At 42.9% G+C, this 19,438-nt stretch overlaps 1 protein-coding gene and 1 non-coding gene across 3 annotated transcripts; both read left to right on the plus strand.

Annotated features, from left to right (window-relative positions):
- Window positions 1-1,204: 1,204 nt before the first annotated feature.
- On the plus strand, window positions 1,205-1,339 carry LOC122701173. The gene has a single exon (XR_006343010.1).
- Window positions 1,340-12,053: 10,714 nt separating this feature from the next.
- On the plus strand, window positions 12,054-17,340 carry WNT8A (Wnt family member 8A). 2 transcript variants are annotated; one of them, XM_043914012.1, is made up of 7 exons: window positions 12,054-12,179; window positions 12,276-12,309; window positions 12,540-12,678; window positions 13,907-14,032; window positions 15,013-15,155; window positions 16,357-16,885; window positions 17,187-17,340. In XM_043914012.1, the coding sequence occupies exons 1-7, from the start codon at window positions 12,112-12,114 to the stop codon at window positions 17,195-17,197; spliced, it is 1,050 nt and encodes a 349-aa protein (XP_043769947.1). In that variant the 5' UTR covers window positions 12,054-12,111; the 3' UTR covers window positions 17,198-17,340. The 2 variants fall into 2 exon arrangements, with proteins under 2 accessions (XP_043769947.1, XP_043769946.1); XM_043914011.1 differs by having other exon boundaries at window positions 16,357-17,332.
- The last annotated feature ends 2,098 nt before the right edge of the window (window positions 17,341-19,438 follow it).

Consider the following 19,438-nt stretch of genomic DNA (forward strand, 5'->3'; position numbering starts at 1 on the left):
GCATGTAAAATATCTAGCCTGTTAGTGTTGAGATTTGCTATCAGAGTAGATGTTGGGTGTGAGGAAAAAGAGTCTAGAATTGCCCTAGGAAATAGATGGGGAAACAGTGGAAACAGTATCAGACTTTATTTTTTTGGGCTCCAAAATCACTGCAGATGGTGATTGCAGCCATGAAATTAAAAGACGCTTACTCCTTGGAAGGAAAGTTATGACCAACCTAGATAGCATATTAAAAAGCAGAGACATTACTTTGCCAACAAAGGTCTGTCTAGTCAGGGCCATGGTTTTTCCAGTGGTCATGTATGGATGTGAGAGTTGGACTATAAAGAAAGCTGAGCAGTGAAGAACTGATGCTTTTGAACTGTGGTGTTGGAGAAGACTCTTGAGAGTCCCTTGGACTGCAAGGAGATCCAACCAGTCCATCCTAAAGGAGATCAGTCCTGGGTGTTCATTGGAAGGACTGATGCTGAAGCTGAAACTCCAATACTTTGGCCACCTCATGCAAAGAGTTGACTCATTGGAAAAGACCCTAATGCTGGGAGGGATTGGGGCAGGAGGAGAAGGGGACGACGGAGGATGAGATGGCTGGATGGCGTCACTGACTCGATGGACATGAGTTTGAGTAAACTCCAGGAGTTGGTGATGAACAGGGAGGCCTGGCGTGCTGCGGTTCATGGGGTCGCAATGATTCAGACATGACTGAGCGACTGAACTGAACTGAACTGAAGGATACAGTTGCCATTTACTGAGATGGGATGACTTGTTAGAGGATCAGATTGAGAGTGAGGAAGAAGAGAACAGGAAGCTCTGTTTTGGACATGTCACATTTGAAATGCTTGCTCAATAGTCAATAAGGCCTTCCTGGAGAATGTCCAGTAGGCAGTTGGATATACATGTTTAAAGGGACTTCCCTGGTGGTCCAGTGGTTAAGATTCTGCTTTCCAATGTGGAGGTTCAATCCCTGGTCAGGGAACTAACATCCCACACGACTCAGGGCAACTAACCCAGGCACCACAGCTACTGAGCCCACATCCCTCAGTTGGAGGGCCCGTATGCCGCGAACTGTATGCTCTCTGAAGCCCACAGAGAGCCACACCTAGAGGGAAGCCCTTACATGGCAGTGCTGCTACAAAGACCTGACACAGTCAAAAATGAATAAACACATGTATTTGGAGCTTAAAAAAAAAAGCTTGGAGCTTAGGTGAGGTCTGTTATAAAGATATAACTTAGGTGAGGTGTAAAGATATAACTCTGGAGTCTGGCAGGACATGCGGCAATCTCCCTCTCAGGAGGTCTGCCCTAAGAATAGGGCTAACTCTTGAAGGCGAAAGGGGATAATTTAAGAAAAAAAAAAAAAAAGATATTATTTTGGGATGGTTACCATGTGGGAGTAAATACAGATAAAAAATAGAGGATGTCTGAGGAAGGAGCCTCAAGACTTTCCAACATTAGTAGGTCAGAGAAATGACGAGGAAAAGCAGATGGAAACAGAGCGACCAGAGGTAAAAGGAAAACCAATACTGTGAAGTCCTGGAAGCTGCAAGAAACAGAAGTTACAAGTTGGAGAGTGAATCATCTACATCAATCTGGATTTGACAATGTGGAGATCACTGGTAATCTAAAGCAGTTTCAATGGAAGGGTGAGTGTGAAAGAAAAAGTTAAGAGAAGTTTGTAAACATTTAGATATAAGCATTGTTCACTATAATGTTAATACCAAAATATTTTATTTACAACATTTTTTCAATAGTTTCAAGTACTTAAGAATGGTCCTTTTGTTATCTGCCTTGATTTGTCCTTGGTTCTACTTCCTGAGTTGGGCAGAGGGACATGAGATCACCTGCTGGAAGATGGTCTCTGCTAAGCAGCGGCAGGAATCGATCTTACTCAGTCCACCCCAGATGCAGAAAGTTTATCAGGCCACAGAGACATATTTATAGATTGAAAGAGTCCAGGAGTACTAAACACGAGAAACTAAAAAGTTCTAAACCAAAGCCACATCACTGGGAAATTTCACTGTGCTGGGGCCAAACAAAGCATTTCTAAAAGCTTCTAAAGGGGTAGGGGGAGGGGAGAAGAACAGGTAAGCTACAAAAGACTAGCATCCAAGACAAGATAAGATTTCTCAACAGCAATACTGGAAACTAGAAGACTTTGGAACAATTGCCTCAACATTCTATAGGAAAATATTTCCAATCTATAATTCTAAACTCTACCAAAATAGTAGTTTAAAGATTTTAAATATCAATCAAATGAGAGTAAATTTTTCAGGTATGTGAGGTCTCAAAAAATTTGCTTCCTATGACCCTTTCTCAGGAAGCTACCAAAATGTTATCCACCAAAATGAGGGAGTAAACAAAATAGAAAAACACAAAATTTAAGAAACAAGATGTGCATCAAAGTGAAGAAATATACTGAGCCTTCATCCTGATGGCGAAAGAAGGCACTAAGGTGATAGCTATGCAATATATAGAGAAGTAACTAAGCCAGATTGGAGCAAGTCCTAGAGATAAACAAGAGATCTTTTAGAAAAGGGCAGAATTTGGGCCTAAAGTGCTGACAACTACATAGAAAACGAAGCAAACAACAACAAAAAATAATATTGTTAATTCCAGGGAAAACAAAAAGACATAGAGAAAGAACAGTAAGCCTGATTTGTTATATGACTCTCCTCTAAATAGTATACATGATCATAATGTAAATAATTCAATACTGATCTAAGTAAATTTAACTAAACTAGAAAAGATGAGGGCTTCCCTGATGACTCAGTCAGTAAAGAAACCGCTTGCAATGTAGGAGACCCAGTTTTGATTTCTGGGTTGGGAAGATCCCCTGGAGAAGGAAATGGCAACCCACTCCAGTATTCTTGCCTGGAGAATTCCATGGACAGAGGAGCTTGGTGGACTACAGTAGTCCATGGGGTAAGAAAAGATGAGAAAGATGCATTTGGATTTGATAAGTGGGAAAAGAAAAGAGAGGCCAATTCTCATCATCCATAGTGGGAAGACAACAAATAATACTTAAAACTGAAAAAAAAATCAATAAATAGGACACAAATAGGGTTTGTTTTTTTTTTTTAGAAATATGGAGATAATGCTAATAGCACCAGATAAAAGAATTGAAAGTTGTAGCTTCTTGAGAGGACAATGGGAGTATAGTTGAGGCTACTGCTTTTCTTAACAAAACTTATAGACTATTTATTCATTTTAACATGCTTAATTTTTGATTTAATATAAAAATTAAGAGAAAACAAGTTAGATTGATACGTAGTATCACAGAAAAAGGTCCATGATATAAAAGTTTAAAAACCGGGACTTCTCTGATGGTCCAGTAGTTAAGGCTCCGCACTCCCAAGGCAGGGGGCCTGGGTTCAATCCCTGGTCAGGAAACTAGATTGCATATGCCGCAAGCAAAGATCCCGCCTGACACAATGAAGATCAAAGATCTCACACGCTGCAACTAAGATCTGGTGTAGAGGGAGGTGGGAGGGGGGATCAGGATGGGGAATACGTGTAAATCTATGGCTGATTCATATCAATGTATGACAAAACCCACTGAAATGTTGTGAAGTAATTAGCCTCCAACTAATAAAAAAAGAAAAAGAAAGAAAAAAAAAAGATTTGGTGCAGTCAAATAAATAAATATTAAAAAAGCGTAAAAACCAAATTGAGGAATTACAGCACAATTCTATTTTAAAATTAGGTATGTCTTTATAAATATTTGTATATGCAGAGAAAAGAATCCATACTAAACTGTTGATAATGGTTACTCACAGAAAGTGGGACAGGGGAGACTCTCATTTTTTACATTACATATTTCCATTTTCTTTACCTTTTTGGTAACAAATATTAATCACTTATATATTGTTTAAAGTGTATTTGTTCATGTGTGTATATCAAGTGTTATACATGTATAAAAAATGTTACTTGGTTGACAACATTTTCAAATATACTTTATATCAACAAGCACAGTGAAAATTTCTTAAAGACCAATGTCATCTTAGAAGCAATATGCATATGTATATGCATCACACTGCCAACCATTGGGCTGGCTACCCATTAGGCAGGGGCTCAGTAAAGGCTGAATTTGAGGTCCTGAGTCCCTCATCAGAGCAGCAAGGCCATGTTATACCATTCATTGCCACCAGATGGCAGGTCTCTATCAGAAGTCCTTGTCTATGGCGTTAACTGATTACCCCTCCTGCTGCTGCTGCTGCTAAGTCGCTTCAGTCCTGTCCGACTCTGTGCGACCCCATAGACGGCAGCCCACCAGGCTCCCCCGTCCCTGGGATTCTCCAGGCAAGAACACTAGAGTGGGTTGCCATTTGCTTCTCCACTGCATGACAGTGAAAAGTGAAAGTGAAGTCGCTCAATCGTGTCCGACTCTTCGCGACACCATGGACTGCAGCCCACCAGGCTCCTCTGCCCATGGGATTTTCCAGGCGAGAGTACTGGAGTGGGGTGCCATTGCCTTCTCCGCTGATTATCCCTGCTCCCCCTCAAACCTTTCCAGAGTACTTTATCTCACTGTGTTAGTATGAATTGTTTAAGCTCCTCTCTCTCAGACCAAACTAAGAGCTCCCCCAGGATAAAAACAAGTAATGATAATTCATCTTAGACCATAACCGTGGAATACTAGCCAGAACTAAGTTGGCAGATATCTTTAGAATAAACAGATGGATGTATATTCTCTGAAAACTAATAAAATCCCCCAATCATCTCCATACTTTCTTCCCCAATAATCAATCAAGAAACTTTAACTGGGAATTTCTGTGTCTTATCCAATGTCCAGAGATGGGCATTTTGAACAGTGAGAGAATACAAGATATAATAAAGGAGTTTTAAGCCAACTGAAATCTCTCCTAGGATGAGCCCCTCCAATTTCAAAACTTTTCAGACTAATCACTGCAGATGGTGACTGCAGCCATGAAATTAAAAGAAAAAAGCAGAGACATTACTTTACCAACAAATGTCTGTCCAGTCAAAGCTATGGTTTTTCCAGGACTCATATATGGATGTGAAAGTTGGACTAAGCAGAAAGCTGAGTGCTGAAGAGCTGATGGTTTTGAACTGTGGTGTTGGAGAAGACTCTTGAGAGTCCCTTGGACTGCAAGGAGTTCCAACCAGTCCATCCTAAAGGAAATCAGTCCTGGGTGTTCATTGTAAGGACTGATGCTGAAGCTGAAACTCCAATACTTTGACCACGTGATGTGAAGAACCAACTCATTGGAAAAGACCCATATTCTAGAAAAGATTGAAGGTGGGAGGAGAAGGGGACGACAGAGGATGAGATGGTTGGATGGCATCACCAACTCCATGAGTTTGAGTAAGCTCTGGGAGTTGGTGACGGACAGGGAAGCCTGGCATGCTGCAGTCCATGGGGTCACAAAGAGTCAGACACAACTGAGCAACTGAACTGAACTGAGGCGATACAGCTTCTGCCATCTGGGCACCTCAGTTTGACAGGAGAATGTGCTACTATCCTTGAAGAGATTCCTATATGGTTGAGATTGACAATGCCAAGTCCTAAGGAGCTTCCCAAGTGATGAAAGAAATACACCTTCAGGCTAGAAACACCCAGTCACGGCTTGCAGATTTATCCTCTCTCACGTGTCCCAGCCCTCACAGGCCCATGTGTTCCAGCAACTGCTCCCATTTTCCACACAGGAAGGCCTGTTTTCTTCCCCACACCTGGAACCCGAGATCTCAAAGGGAAAATTGAAATATTCTCCTCTTTCTTCCCTGGGCATATTGTTGAGGAACTTTGCAAGTCATTGAGGCTAAACTGGGGGGTCAGGAGCTCAAAGGGAGGGTCAGGAGCGCAAGCAGCTGTGGCATTTGGACTGGGAGTCACCAGGGGGTGGGAAGAGGCGAGCTTCCAGGGAGAAGGGGAGGGGATCAGAGATTAAAAACTCCTGAGCTCTGCTCAGTGTCACTGCTCACAAGAATATGCATGGAGGCTCATTCTCTCCACCCCCCATCTCCGCCCCTTATCTAATTAGCAGAGGAGTGTTAAAAGTCAGAAATCCTATCTCTCTCTCTCTGGCATTCTCCAACCACCTCCGCCCTCTCACTCAACTCCCACACACACACCCCCCAACTTGCTCCACAGTCTAAACAGCCCCTCTAATCTCAGAGTCCTGGCAAAGGATCCTGGAAAAGAAATGAGGGGGAACTAGGGATTTGGGGAGTTTAGTGAGAAAGCACATTAAGAGGAAGTATTAACTTAGGATACATACTATAGTCACCAAAGGGTGAACAACCATCCTGGTTTACCCAAGATTGTTCTGGTTTAAACACTGAAAGTCCCACACCACTGCAAACACCTCAATCCTGGGCAAACCAGGATAGTACCCTCAAGGTCTCTTTGCCCCAATTCACTCTGTAACCCTGAGTAAATTCTCTCTCTTCCTCTGAGCCTCAGTTACATCCTTGTAAAAATGGGACCCTCTAGCTTGGACACTCTGTGGCTCTATAAATAGTCTCTAGATTTCCAGAAAGCTGGGCACAGCAAGGGTGACTCTGGCTTACTCCTCATTGATTACTGCCCCCAGTGCTCCCCTGAGACTCCTGGAATCTCAACATCCTGGAACACGAGGTGGAAGGGGCCTTCAGGATTATCCTGTCCTACTCATCCCTAGCTCTATGAATACCATTCCAGTGGAATACAGTGCATTTATTCATTGCATTCCACTTACCACTTGATGTTCTACAGTAGAGTTAGATATGGGCTTCCCTGGAGACTCAACGGTAATGAACTCACCAGTCAATGCAGAAGATGCAGTTTCAATCCCTGGTTGGGGAAGAGCTCCTGGAGAAGGAAATGCCAACCCACTCCAGTATTCTTGCCTGGGAAATACCATGGACAGAGGAACCTGGAGGGCCACAGTCCACGGGGTCACAAAGAGTCAGACACGACTTAGTGATTAAACAACAACACAGACCAGAATTTTGCAAACTGCTTGTTAAACACAGCTGTTAGAATACATGTAAATCCATGGCTGATTCATATCAATGTATGACAAAACCCACTGGAAAAAAAAAAAAAAAAAACACAGCTGTTATTAAAATTAAAGTATAAAAGTAAATAAATTAATTAAATTAAATTAAAGTATATAAACTTACAGTTAAGCTTATAAATAAATGGGCTTTCCTTGTGGCTCAGCTGGTAAAGAATCCGCCTGTAAGGAGGGAACCTGCGTTTGATCCCTGGGCTGGGAAGATCCCCTGGAGAAGGGAAAGGCTACTGACGTCAGCATTTTGGCTTGGAGAATTCTATGGACTGTACAGTCCATGGGGTGGCAAGGAGTCGGACACAACTGAGCAATTAATTTATTTATAAAATTATTTATATAATAATATATTTATAAATAAATAATATATATAATAAAACACATTAATTGTTTATAATTAATTTATAAATAAATTATATTAAAAGCAAAGGGGGAAAAGGGGAATTCACTGGTAGTCCGGTGATTAGGACTCAGTGCTCTCACTGCTGGGGCCCAAGGTTTGATCCCTGGTCAGGGAACTAAAATTCCATAAGTCACATTGCACAGCCAAAAAAACAAAAACAAAGATAAGTACTCAAAATTTAGCATCTCTATTATCTATACTGTTAAGGTTATTTACATCTATTATATCTATGGTAAAAATAACTGTATAATTATGTGCAGCTATCCATCTCTTTCCAAGTCCACATCGGCAGTTTGAAGTCAGCCATGGTAGGAGTGTGCACTCCATGCAAATCAGCAAACACTACCAATCACGGCTCCTGTCACATTGGAACTGGTTGCTGAATATCTACCAGCACACCACTAGTTCAGAGACACCACTATCCTGTTTGTTTGGTCATTGCTGTTCAGTCACTAAGTTGTGTCGGACTCTTTGAGATCCCATGGACTGCAGCACACCAGGCTTCCCTGTCCTTCACTATCTTCCGGACTTGGCTCAAACTCATGTCCATTGAGTCAGTGATGCCATCCAATCATCTCATCCTCTGTTGCCCCTTCTTCTCTTGCCCTCAATTTTCCCCAGCCTTAGGGTGTTTTCCAGTGAGTTGGCTCTTTGCATCAGTTGGCCAAAGTATTAGAGCTTCAGCATCAGTCCTTCCATTGAATATTCAGGGTTGATTTCCTCTAAGATTGACTGGTTTGATCTTCTTGCTGTCCAAGGGACTCTCGAGGGTCTTCTCCAGCACCTCAGATAAAAAGCATCAATTCTTTGGAACCTAGCCTTCTTTATGGTCAAACTCCCACATATGTACATGACTACTGGAAAAACCACAACTTTGACTATATGGACCTTTTTTGGCAAAGTGATGTTTCTGCTTTTTAATACGCTGTCTAGGCCTGTCAGAGCTTTCCTTCCAAGGAGCAAGTTTCTTTAAATCTCGTTGCTGCCATCACCATCCACAGTGATTTTGGAGCCCAAGAAAATAAAATCTGTCACTGTTTCCACTTTTTCAGTTCCTGATTTCCATTCCTAAGAGAGAAACCAAGAATTGAATCATCATTTAAAAGCTAACGAGGGTACTTCCCTGGTGGCTCAGTGGATAAGAATTGACCTGCCAATGCAAGGGATACAGGTTTGATCCCTGGTCCAGGAAGATTCCACATGCCACAGAGCAACTAAGCTCACGTGCCACAATTACTGAGCCCAAGAGCTACAACTGTGGAAGCTTGAATGCCTCGAGCCTGTGCTCTGCAACAAGAGAAGCCACTGCAATGAGAAGTCCACGTGCTGCAATGAAGAGTAGCCCCCACTCCCTGCAACTAGAAAAAAGCCCATGCAAAGCAACAAAGACCCAGTGCAGGCAATAACAAATAAATAAATAAAATATTAAAAAAGGAAAAAAAGAAAAACTAATGAGGGACTTCCCTGATGGTCCAGTGGTTAAGACTTTGCCTTTAAGTGCATGGGGTATGGGTTCAATCCCTGGTAGGGGAAGTAGAAGCAATGTTGTAACAAGTTCAATAAAGATTTTTTAAATGGTTCACATAAAAAAAAAAAGCCTAATGAGATAATAAAGCTGAGTTTAAGGAAATGGACTCACAGATTGGCTGTAAGTACTTGGCTGCAAGTAGACTTCAGTGTGGAGTGTCTATCTCTGGCTTTCTCTCCTTCCAGGAGAACCTCTACCACAGTGAATGACTATTGGTTAGTCTAGCACAGAGGTCTTATGTAGACAGGGTCCCAAAGGACTCTGAAGAAGGCATTGGTTGCCCTCTAGGTATCTATCTTACAGGGTTATCTAGCTGGCCAACCAAAGGATTTAAAGATATATGAGTACCATGTTGACAGAGAAGACAAGACTTTCCCAACTCTTTGTACAATCACCTCCAAGATTAATAAATCTCATAAATATTAAAACTAGGATAATAGCATGGAAGAGAGCTGGTAAAATCCTTAGAGGTCATGCAACATTCAACATCTTCCCAACTGCCTCATTTCACAGATGAAATAACTGAGTTCACGTGATAGTAAATGGCTTGCCCACATAACAAGCTAGTGGCCAATGTCCAAAGTTCCTAATACCTGAAGGAAAGACCTTTCTTTAACATCCTAAAGACCTAAACACCTTTCTTTAACATTCCTAACATTCCATTTAGGAATTCCACTTAGAGAAATTATATGATCTTCAGAAAATGTGAGCAGGGACAAGCACAAAGTTTACACACAAAAAGCTCACCACCACCTTCCTTCCTAGAAAATTAAAGAAGATCTTTACAGAGTACCAACCAAATGCCAAGTGCTATGAGAAGCACAGAAGAATAAGATCCAGTTACTCATACGCAGGAAGTGAATGTGGAATCACTCTTAAAACTCTTTCAAGGGGAATATGGGATTCCTCAGGTCTAATGTGACCCCTGTTCTGACCCCACAGACAGTGGCATGGAAATCAACCTCACTGTCTTAAGTGAGAGTTACACAATAGATTTTTTTTTTTTTTAAGTATCATTGACTTACAATAGTATATCAGTGTCAGGTATAAACATTAGTTTCTTGATTGGGAAAGGTAGAAAACAGAGAAGAGCCCACTGAGGCAAACTTGGTGAGCTTTTCCCAAGTGACCCAGTGTGGGACATCTCTTTCCCCAAGGAGAGAATCCTACAATCAAGCAAAGGAAGAGACCATGCTGGGTTAAGAGCCAGAACTTTAGTGCATTAAGAACATTTTGCATTTGAGATATTCACACTCATCCTCCTAGAGAAATGAAATAGAAAAAAAGACAGAATATAAGCCCATATTTCTTATTATTAGATTTCAACATATATAAAATCACCCTGTAAAATTGCTACAAAAATCTCTAAACATTCTCATTTCTACACTTATCTTATCACATAAAGATAACAGTTTGCAGACTGACACTAACCCCAGTCCATACTTTGAGTACACTGCACTAAAAAGGCCCTGGGACGTCTTGGCTCCTGGATCTCCTTTGGTGGGGGATCATTCTTTTTTCTGGTGGGTGATTTCTGACCTCCCTTTCTCATCCAAATCCAGTCCAGGGTGCTGTGAAGTGATTTGGATTATGGTCACAGAGTACTGAGCTAGGACAGTAACTTCCTGTTCGTACTTCTCTGCATCCCTTCAGCCTGCCTTCCCTCTGCCTCAGGAAAGAGTTTCACCAAGCAAGGAAGATCTCCATCCATTCATTGCAGTATCCAGCCCTACCTAATAATGCCTCAGGTTCTCCTAGGGGTCACAAGTTCTTTCATTTATTCATTTCTTCACTCATTTATTCATTCATCGAGGCATCTTCTTCAGTACTAAGAATACAAAGTGAACTTTAAAGACAGATTCCTGCCTAAGGCTGAGCTTCTGTCCTAGCAACAAAGTGTATCAGAAAGAAAGGCATCAAATATAGCCCTGGGTGGTCCAAAGGTTGATTCTTCATATACAGGCAGTTAACAAACGGGAAGACTCTTGTGTCCCTTGGACTGCAAAGAGAGCAAACCAGTCAATCCTAAAGGAAGTGAAATGAAAGTCGCTCAGTCGTGTCCGACTCTTTGTGAGCCCATGGACTATACAGTCCATGGCATTCTCCAGGCCAGAATACTGGAGTGGGTAGCTGTTCCCTTCTAAAGAAATCAACCCTGAATATCCATTGAAAGGACTGATGCTGAAGCTGAAGCTGCAATACTTTGACCACCAGAGGTGAAGAGGCAACTCATTAGAAAAGACCCTGATGCTGGGAAAGATTGAAGGCAGGAGGAGAAGGGGACAACAGAGGATGAGATGGTTGGATGGCATCACTGACTCAGTGGACGTGAGTTTGAGCAAGCTCCAGGAGATGGTGCAGGACAGGGAAGTCTGGTGAACTGCAGTCCATGGGGTCTTAAAGAGTCAGACACAACTGAGTGACTGAACAACAATAACAAACTGGAGTTCCAAAAAATACAAAATTGCAGACCTACTAGGAATGAAGGAAATCTACTTGAACTTATCCTGGTAGAATATAGTAGAAGGGACTGTTGCAGAGGTGTCTGCTCCAGTGTCCCACACCACTTTACAGTCACCAAGGGAGGAGGCAAGAATGGTGCACTTGTTTACTTGGGTAGAACGAGGAGAGAGCTCCAGATAGAGTTCTTCTATAATTGTTAACACCCTGAGGAGGAAGGCAGGGTAAGGAGTGGGGTCTCGTTAATGAGTGAGAACCCCATAACTCTGAGGGAGAGGTGACCTATCTTCAGAATTAGCAGAGTTAATTCGCAGAGACAAGAAAACTTGTCTTCTCTGGGCTATAAGATTCTGATTAATGAGCCCTCGAGCAGGAAGAGAAAGAAGTCCGACTTATAGAGGGTAGAAACCTCCTGAGCAGGGAAAGGTTTCAGCTCCTCTGTCAGCCTGGGAGGGAAGAAAGGTTGGCAGGGAGGGGCAGGGCGGGGTTTCCCTTGCAGGCTTTGGGCTGAATCCCTCCTCCCTGGTCCCTCATTGGGTTAGTGGCTCCTGCAGCCCTGCCAGTGAGGGACAAATGAGAAGAGCTGTTGATTTTTCACCCCTTGGCCATTCAGCATCTCCCTACATAAATACTGAGAAAGGCCTGCCCTCTCCTCACTTCTCTGGACTTGGCCCTGGGCTAGACTTGGTCTTCTGGGGGTGGGAAGGGCCATGGGGGACCTACTTATGCTCAGAGTGGCTGTGGGCATATGCTATGTAACCTTCAGTGCCTCCGCTTGGTAAGTCCTTCCCTCCCACTGTTCACTCCTCACCAAGGAAGCTTCCACTATCTCATCCCCATTCACCAACTGCCTCACTTTTTCTCTTTTTGGTAGGTCAGTGAACAATTTCCTGATAACAGGGCCCAAGGTAGGATGGTCTCCTGCTCCTGTTTTTATCCATTCATGTTCCTAAGGGAACTCTTCTAGGGAAAGAAAAGACGGGAGGGGAGACAGTGTCAGAAGTCAGCCACGCAGAGGAACCTATGACCAATCATTCCCTAATGGAGAGCTAACCCATTTGATTCCTGTCTGTACCTTCTGACCCAGACGACCTGATGAGAGCCAGGGCTGAAGCTCGCACCCTTTTCCCTTTGCCAGGCCTATCTGACCTATACCACCAGTGTGGCCCTGGGCGCCCAGAGTGGCATCGAGGAGTGCAAATTCCAATTTGCTTGGGAACGCTGGAACTGCCCTGAAAATGCTCTCCAGCTCTCCACTCACAACAGGCTAAGAAGTGGTAAGTTTGTGCAACCTGTACAAGGGGGTATATGTCCGTGAAGTTGGGTGTGCAGCATGTATGTATGTGTAGCATGTATGTGTGCAGTGAAATGAAAAAGTTATCATATACAGGCAGTGATCTGCCACTTCCTTATTGTGGGTTATTTCCCCTTCTCTGAACCTCAGTGTTATCCCTGGGGTCAATAAGGTCAGCTGTTTAGTCCACCGGAGTGTTGTAGGGGTTAAATGAGGTGAATCAAAGGTATCTATATACAAGGGTAATTACTCTATTTTTCAATTCATGTTGTATTTGTGTTTGTACACACTTACATTTGCATGAAATAAAAATGAGGAAAGGAGTCAGTGTTCGTAGCCCCGAGGGAATTTCAACTGTCATAAAATCCCAACAACAGAGAAGCCGAGAGATCACACTGAGCTATGCCTCATGTGGAGTGTGTGTGTGTGTGTGGTGTGTGTGTGTGTGCTGTGTGTGTGTGTGTGGTGTGTGTGTGTGGAGTGTGTGTGTGTGTGTGTGGTGTGTGTGTGTGTGTGGAGTGTGTGTGTGTGTGTGCATGATGTACCTGTGCAGCTGTTTATAACTATGCATAGTAGTTTGCAAGAAAGTATTTATGTAGAAATGATTAATGAAGAGTTTCCTGAGGAAAGTTGAGGGGAATGGGGTAAAGAAAATGAGGGGGAAAGTATTTTCCTGTGGGGTATATAACAAACAGGGTGAGAAACAACATGGGACAATATTTATAAGGACTTAGTAAGATACAAGCTCAGTAAGCAGTAGGTATTATCATTATAATTATTACATGGCTCCAGGTCCATCTCAGAAAGAAGAAAAATGCCCTTCTCTCTTTCATAAGCCAGCCTCATAGCCCTGAATCCTTACTGCCTGAGGACCAGAAGCAATGGCTAATGAGCAGAGGCCTAGGCTGGATTATCAGGGGAGCTGGGTCCTGGTCCCAGTGCCATAACTGGTGAGGAGAGTGGCCTCGGTTTCATCACTTTCTCTCTGGGTTTTACTTTCCCCATCTGTAGCATGGGGATGCTCATTCCTGCCTGTGTGAAGCAAGGATGCTGGGAAAGCATGTACTGCTCTCTCAAGCAGAATAACATCCTCTTAATAAACCCAAAGAGGGAGGAGGATAGGAGAGAGAAATGAAATGGTATTGCTTTTTGAAAGCCCCTGCTTTGGGTCATCAGGGTCCTAGTTTTCAGTTCCCTCTTTCTTTTCAAAGCTACCAGGGAGACTTCTTTCATTCACGCTATCAGCTCTGCTGGAGTCATGTACACCATCACAAAGAACTGTAGCATGGGTGACTTTGAAAACTGTGGCTGTGATGAGTCAAAAAACGGTAAAACAGGTGAGTTGTGCCCTCTGATGGGTGTGGGGAAAGGTAAGGGGTTTAGAGTTGAGCATAAGCTAAAGTCTTCCAGACAAAGCCTGAGAGACACAGCTTCTTCAAACCCCTAAACCCCAGCAGAAATCTCCTTGGTGGGTGCTCCTAGATCAAGACTCTAAGATGATTAGAGGATAAGCAAGTAGCACCAAGCTCTAAAATCAACAAGGCATCTAGGAAGGAGGAGACCAAAGAAAGTTTAAAGCTAACCCTCCTATTTCAGGCTTAGAATGGCTTGTCCATAATCCACAGCTATCAAATTATTTGCTGACAGCCTAAGAGACTTATAGGCCTTCCCTGATGGCTCAGACAGTAAAGAGTCTGTGTGCAATGTGGAAGACCTGGGTTTGATCCCTGGGTTGGGAAGATCCCCTAAAGAAAGAAATGGAAACCCACTCCAGGATTCTTGCCTGGAAGATCCTTATTCAGATTTGTCACTAATGAGGAAGGAGATAGCTCTAATAAGACTACTGTACAATAATGGTACAGAATTCTAGAATGAACATCAATGAACCTTTGAGATCATCTGGGCCAGCCCTAGCATCCTAATTTTACTTTGGGTATGGAGTTGAATTGTCTAGAGCTGGGGAGTACATGAAGGGTGGGCAGTTGACTTTAGAAATAAGACTGCCTCCTACCCCCATTCCCACCCTAAATACCTCCATTTCCCTGTCTCACTTTTCTTTTTTTTTTTTTTTACCATACTGTGCAGCTTGTGGGATCTTAATTCCCCAACCAGGGATTGAACCCAGGCCATGGCAGTGATAGCATGGAGTCCTAATCACTGGACTGCCAGGGAATTCCCTCCCTGTCTCACTTAGCTATAGCTTTACACACTTCTACAACTCTTGGGGATGGTTTGGCTATGTCAGCTAAAATGACCATGACTCTTCTAGGACTCAGCAGGAAGCTATAAAAAGAACTTACTCTTTCCTTATGTGCAGGAGGCCATGGCTGGATCTGGGGAGGTTGTAGTGACAATGTTGAATTTGGGGAAAGAATCTCCAAACTCTTTGTGGACAGCCTGGAGAAGGGGAAGGATGCCAGAGCCCTGATGAATCTTCATAACAACAGAGCAGGCAGGCTGGTATGTATAAGAGTTGACCAGTGAGCCAACAGGCTGAGCATTTACAACAGTCTCACATCTGTACAGACCTTCACAACTTATCAAGAGCTGTCTCAAACATGTTTCATCCCACACCACCCAGCAGGACTAGGATAGCTACCCCTATTTTTTGGATGACAAAACCAGTTAAGGCAGAGCTATCACTTGGCCAAGGCAATACAACCAATTAGCATCAGAACCAGGCAATGAAACAGACCTTCCAGTCTAGTCCTTTTATCACTAAACCTTATATGCTAACTCCTTCTACAGGCAGGTTTCTGAGAACATAAAACAATACAGATGCAAGGCCTTGCTTCCATGACTTAAAATTTTAACCATTTCAACTGCATGTTCTAGGAAATTAACAAGGGTTTATTATACAACTCATGTCCTAATGTCTTTCTGGGTCTGGAGAGGTTGGGACTGATCTAAGCTTCTCTGGAAGGTCAGCTGTCCCCCAAGACTTCTGGGGTACGTAGCAATCCTTGGAGTGTTCTGAACTCAAATCTGGATTCTAGTTGTATTTGGAGCTAAAAGCATAGAAATTTTGCTTTGAACCTGTACCTAGATGTCCTGGCTGCCCAGTGTAGAGAAGAGGTTTTCAAAGCAACAATAATGGGGATAAAGCAACCTTGGGGATAGGGCTTCAGACCCCAGGTTTCCTTCCCTCTGGAAGAGAGCCCAAAAGACAAATCCAAACACCCATAAACACTCTAGCCCCCAGCTGCAACACTTAGTAACAGTGCCAATTATCATATTTTTCATTTTTAGTTTACAGAGTACTTTCTTCTTCATCTTCTTTTTAACAAAGTGCTTTCTTGATCATTCTTAATCTTATGGGCAGAAAGAGAAACAAGCTCACAAGCGATATAGTTGGGCCTTAAGCCTAGGTTTCCTGTCTCCAGTCACCTTCTCAACACTTGCCTGGCTTTTTCCATAAGAATCATGCAGAAAAGCATTAAAATCACCAGTACCAAAGCCTTTAAACCCCTGAACTTCCTAATTGAGAAGATCTGAGGTAGGGCCCAGGAATAAATATTTTTCACAGGCCTCCCTTATAATTCTGATGTACTCTAAAGTTAAGAAACACAACTCTAAAATGTTCCATTAATTGCTAGCCTTTGATCTTCTCTACTCGGAGCCAATCTCCTTTTGTCCTCCCTCTCTCTTTCTTTCTCTGAAGGCAGTGAGAGCCACCATGAAGAGAACTTGCAAATGTCACGGCATCTCGGGCAGCTGTAGCATCCAGACATGCTGGCTACAGCTAGCTAACTTCAGGGAGCTGGGCAACTACCTAAAGGCCAAGTACGAACGGGCACTGAAAATTGAGATGGATAAACGGCAGCTAAGGGCTGGGAACAGTGCTGAGGGCCACTGGGTACCCACCGAGGCCTTCCTTCCTAGAGCAGAAGCTGAGCTGATCTTTTTAGAGGAATCGCCTGATTACTGTACCCGCAATTCCAGCTTGGGCATCTATGGCACAGAAGGTCGGGAGTGTCTGCAGAACAGCTGCAACACATCCAGATGGGAGCAATGCAGCTGTGGGCGCTTGTGCACAGAATGCGGCCTGCAGGTGGAAGAGAGAAGAACTGAGGCTATCAGCAGCTGTAACTGCAAATTCCAGTGGTGCTGCACGGTCAAGTGTGACCAGTGTAGGCATGTAGTGAGCAAATACTACTGCACGCGATCCCCAGGCAGTGCTTGGTCCCGGGGCAAGGGCAGTGCCTGACAGCACCTCACAGGAACTTACTGCTCAGTTGTATGACAGTGGAGGGGACACAGCTTCTCTCTTGGAGAGAAGAGGTAAGGAAAACAATTGGGAAACCACAGGGTTGATCTGTAGTCCTCTTGATATCTGCTGTACATGGGGAAGTGGAGGCCCAAGATGATACAGCATGTTCTTGACAGAGCTGAAATGGGAATCTGTGCCTCCTAACTTGGGTAGACCCCATTTCATCTTTTCTGCAAGTTACTTCCTGGTCTTTCTGTCTATAATACTATAGCTTGCTAAAGGGGAAGTTTGATTTGGGGTCTATATCCAGAAAGACCTTCAAAATACTTGCCCCTGGAGTTTCAGACCACATCCAGCCCAGCTGTATGGCTAAGAATCAGAGGGGATGGAAGCCAAAAATGGAAGTGTTCTGTCCAGACTCCTGAAGGAGTAACCGTCCCCTACTCTGGCTAGCTCCAGAAAGATCAGCTATAAGTTCATAGAGATAAGTGAGGCAGAGACTACACACCTGCCTATAGGGACGTATTTTTGGTGTTGGGTTTTTTAACTCAATGCACATTTTTGAAAAGTTCTCCCTACGCATTCCTGGGGAAACCAGTATCTCATATAACCTGACAACTTTTCTAACTCAGAAACCATTTCTGGAGCCATGGAGAAGGAATTGGCACAGTAAGTGGACAGGTGACTACAACTTATCCAGTCAAAGCCTCCCAAGAGGGATTTTTTCCCAAAAGAGCTGTAGAACAACTCTCTTTTGTTATTTTCCCAAATTGGGAACTCAACTTCATTTTGCAATAAATGCTTCTAGTATACACTTTTGAGACTTTTTGTTTCTCTCCTTGGAAGCCTTAGGATCAGAAAGGGAATTAGAGACTCCACTTCTATATCCCAGTGACGTACAAGTCTCAAAGAGAAACTGGAAATACCAACCCCTTGATATTAGTGTTAGATATCAGATAATAAAGTTCAGACTCAAGCACTGGCCTATAGGAAAATAATCCAGATTTCTTGATTTAGAAGGTATTATTTTAACGCAACCTAAGCAACTTGAGGAACAAGCAAGCCCTTTGAACTTGAACCATATTCAAAGTGTGTTTGCTCTCTCAACTTAGGCTTCCTGGGGTGTCTGTACACGGAGGAGCTGGGCTCCAAGGCAAGAGACTGGGAAAGTTGTGGATTCTCCCTTCCTCATTTGCACTTCTACGTGTTCCACTGGTAATCTGTGGGGGGAGGGTAGTTCCCATAAAGAGAGCCCTAGGGGCTCAGCCACTGGTCTCCTAAATCTGAGGATCTCAGCCTTTAGAGTCTCCCCTCTCTACAAAGGCCAAACACCCCACAGAGAAGAGATATTCAGCTATGTTAAATAAATAAGTAAAATGATTGATCACCAAGAGTAGGGAAACATTCCTAATGTTTTAAATTTAAAAAAATAATTTAAATGTTCAACATCAGGGCAAACTAATTAAGTCATGGCTGCACAATGGAATATTAGCCATTAAAATAATATTCTGGAAAAATATTTGGTAACATGAAAAACGTGCATGATACAATTAAGTGAATAAAGTTACAAAACAGCATGTTCAGGATGAATTCAATTTTGTTTTAAAAAGAGAAAAATATTAGCTATCATGTAATACCAAAATAGAGTGGTTAGTTTTCCTTTTTGTGTTTTTCTGTATTTTTATATTTGTCCACAATAAACAAATTTTTTGTCTTCAAAAAGAATTAATAGTACGTTAATTTTTAATGCCAACAGGGAATAACCAATCCATCACTTTTGTTTAAGTGAAAAAGAAGGTAAAATATTTATTAAGGGAAGTTGGCATCTCAAGAAAAACCATAAGCAGGTGCTTGGCAAGTCTACCCTTATCTCTGTTTTGTTGTTGTTGAGTTGCTAAGTCATGTCTGACTCTTTGTGACTCCATGGACTGCAGCACACCAGTCTTCCCCTGTCCTTTACTGTCTCCCGGAGTTTGCTCAAATTCATGTCCACTGAGTTGATGATGCTATCCATCCATCTCATCCTCTGTCATCCCCTTCTCCTCCTGCCCTCAATCATTTGTGCACTTAAAACTACCAACTATCACAGACGCCAGACACCAGAAACAAGGAGAAATCCATAAAAATGTAGCCTATGTCAAGGAAATGGAAGATTTCCTCTACCTCTCTTCAAGGAAGGTAAAACACACACACACACACACACACACACTACAGTTAGCAACAAAGAAATGTGTGTGTGTGTGTGTGAGAGAGAGAGAGAGAGAGAGGGAGGTGGTAGTAGAAGGGGGAATGTAAAAGATACCATCTAAGCACAAAAATTGTGGTGAAGTAATAGGCAACCAAAAGAAAAGATTATTTTCCTGGGGCTCAGAGGCAAAAAAGTTACCTGACTTTGAGGTTAAACCCTCAATAAATATAGATGCCAAATTACTCATCATGAAACCTGAGTTGTGAAACTGCTAAGGAATTGAACAAACTAGACTTTTCTCTTTATCCATAACTGAATCTCCATCCAAAGACCCCAGGTATCAGA

The sequence above is a fragment of the Cervus elaphus genome, chromosome 9 (genome assembly GCF_910594005.1).
Source record: "Cervus elaphus chromosome 9, mCerEla1.1, whole genome shotgun sequence".
Lineage (NCBI taxonomy): Eukaryota > Metazoa > Chordata > Mammalia > Artiodactyla > Cervidae > Cervus > Cervus elaphus.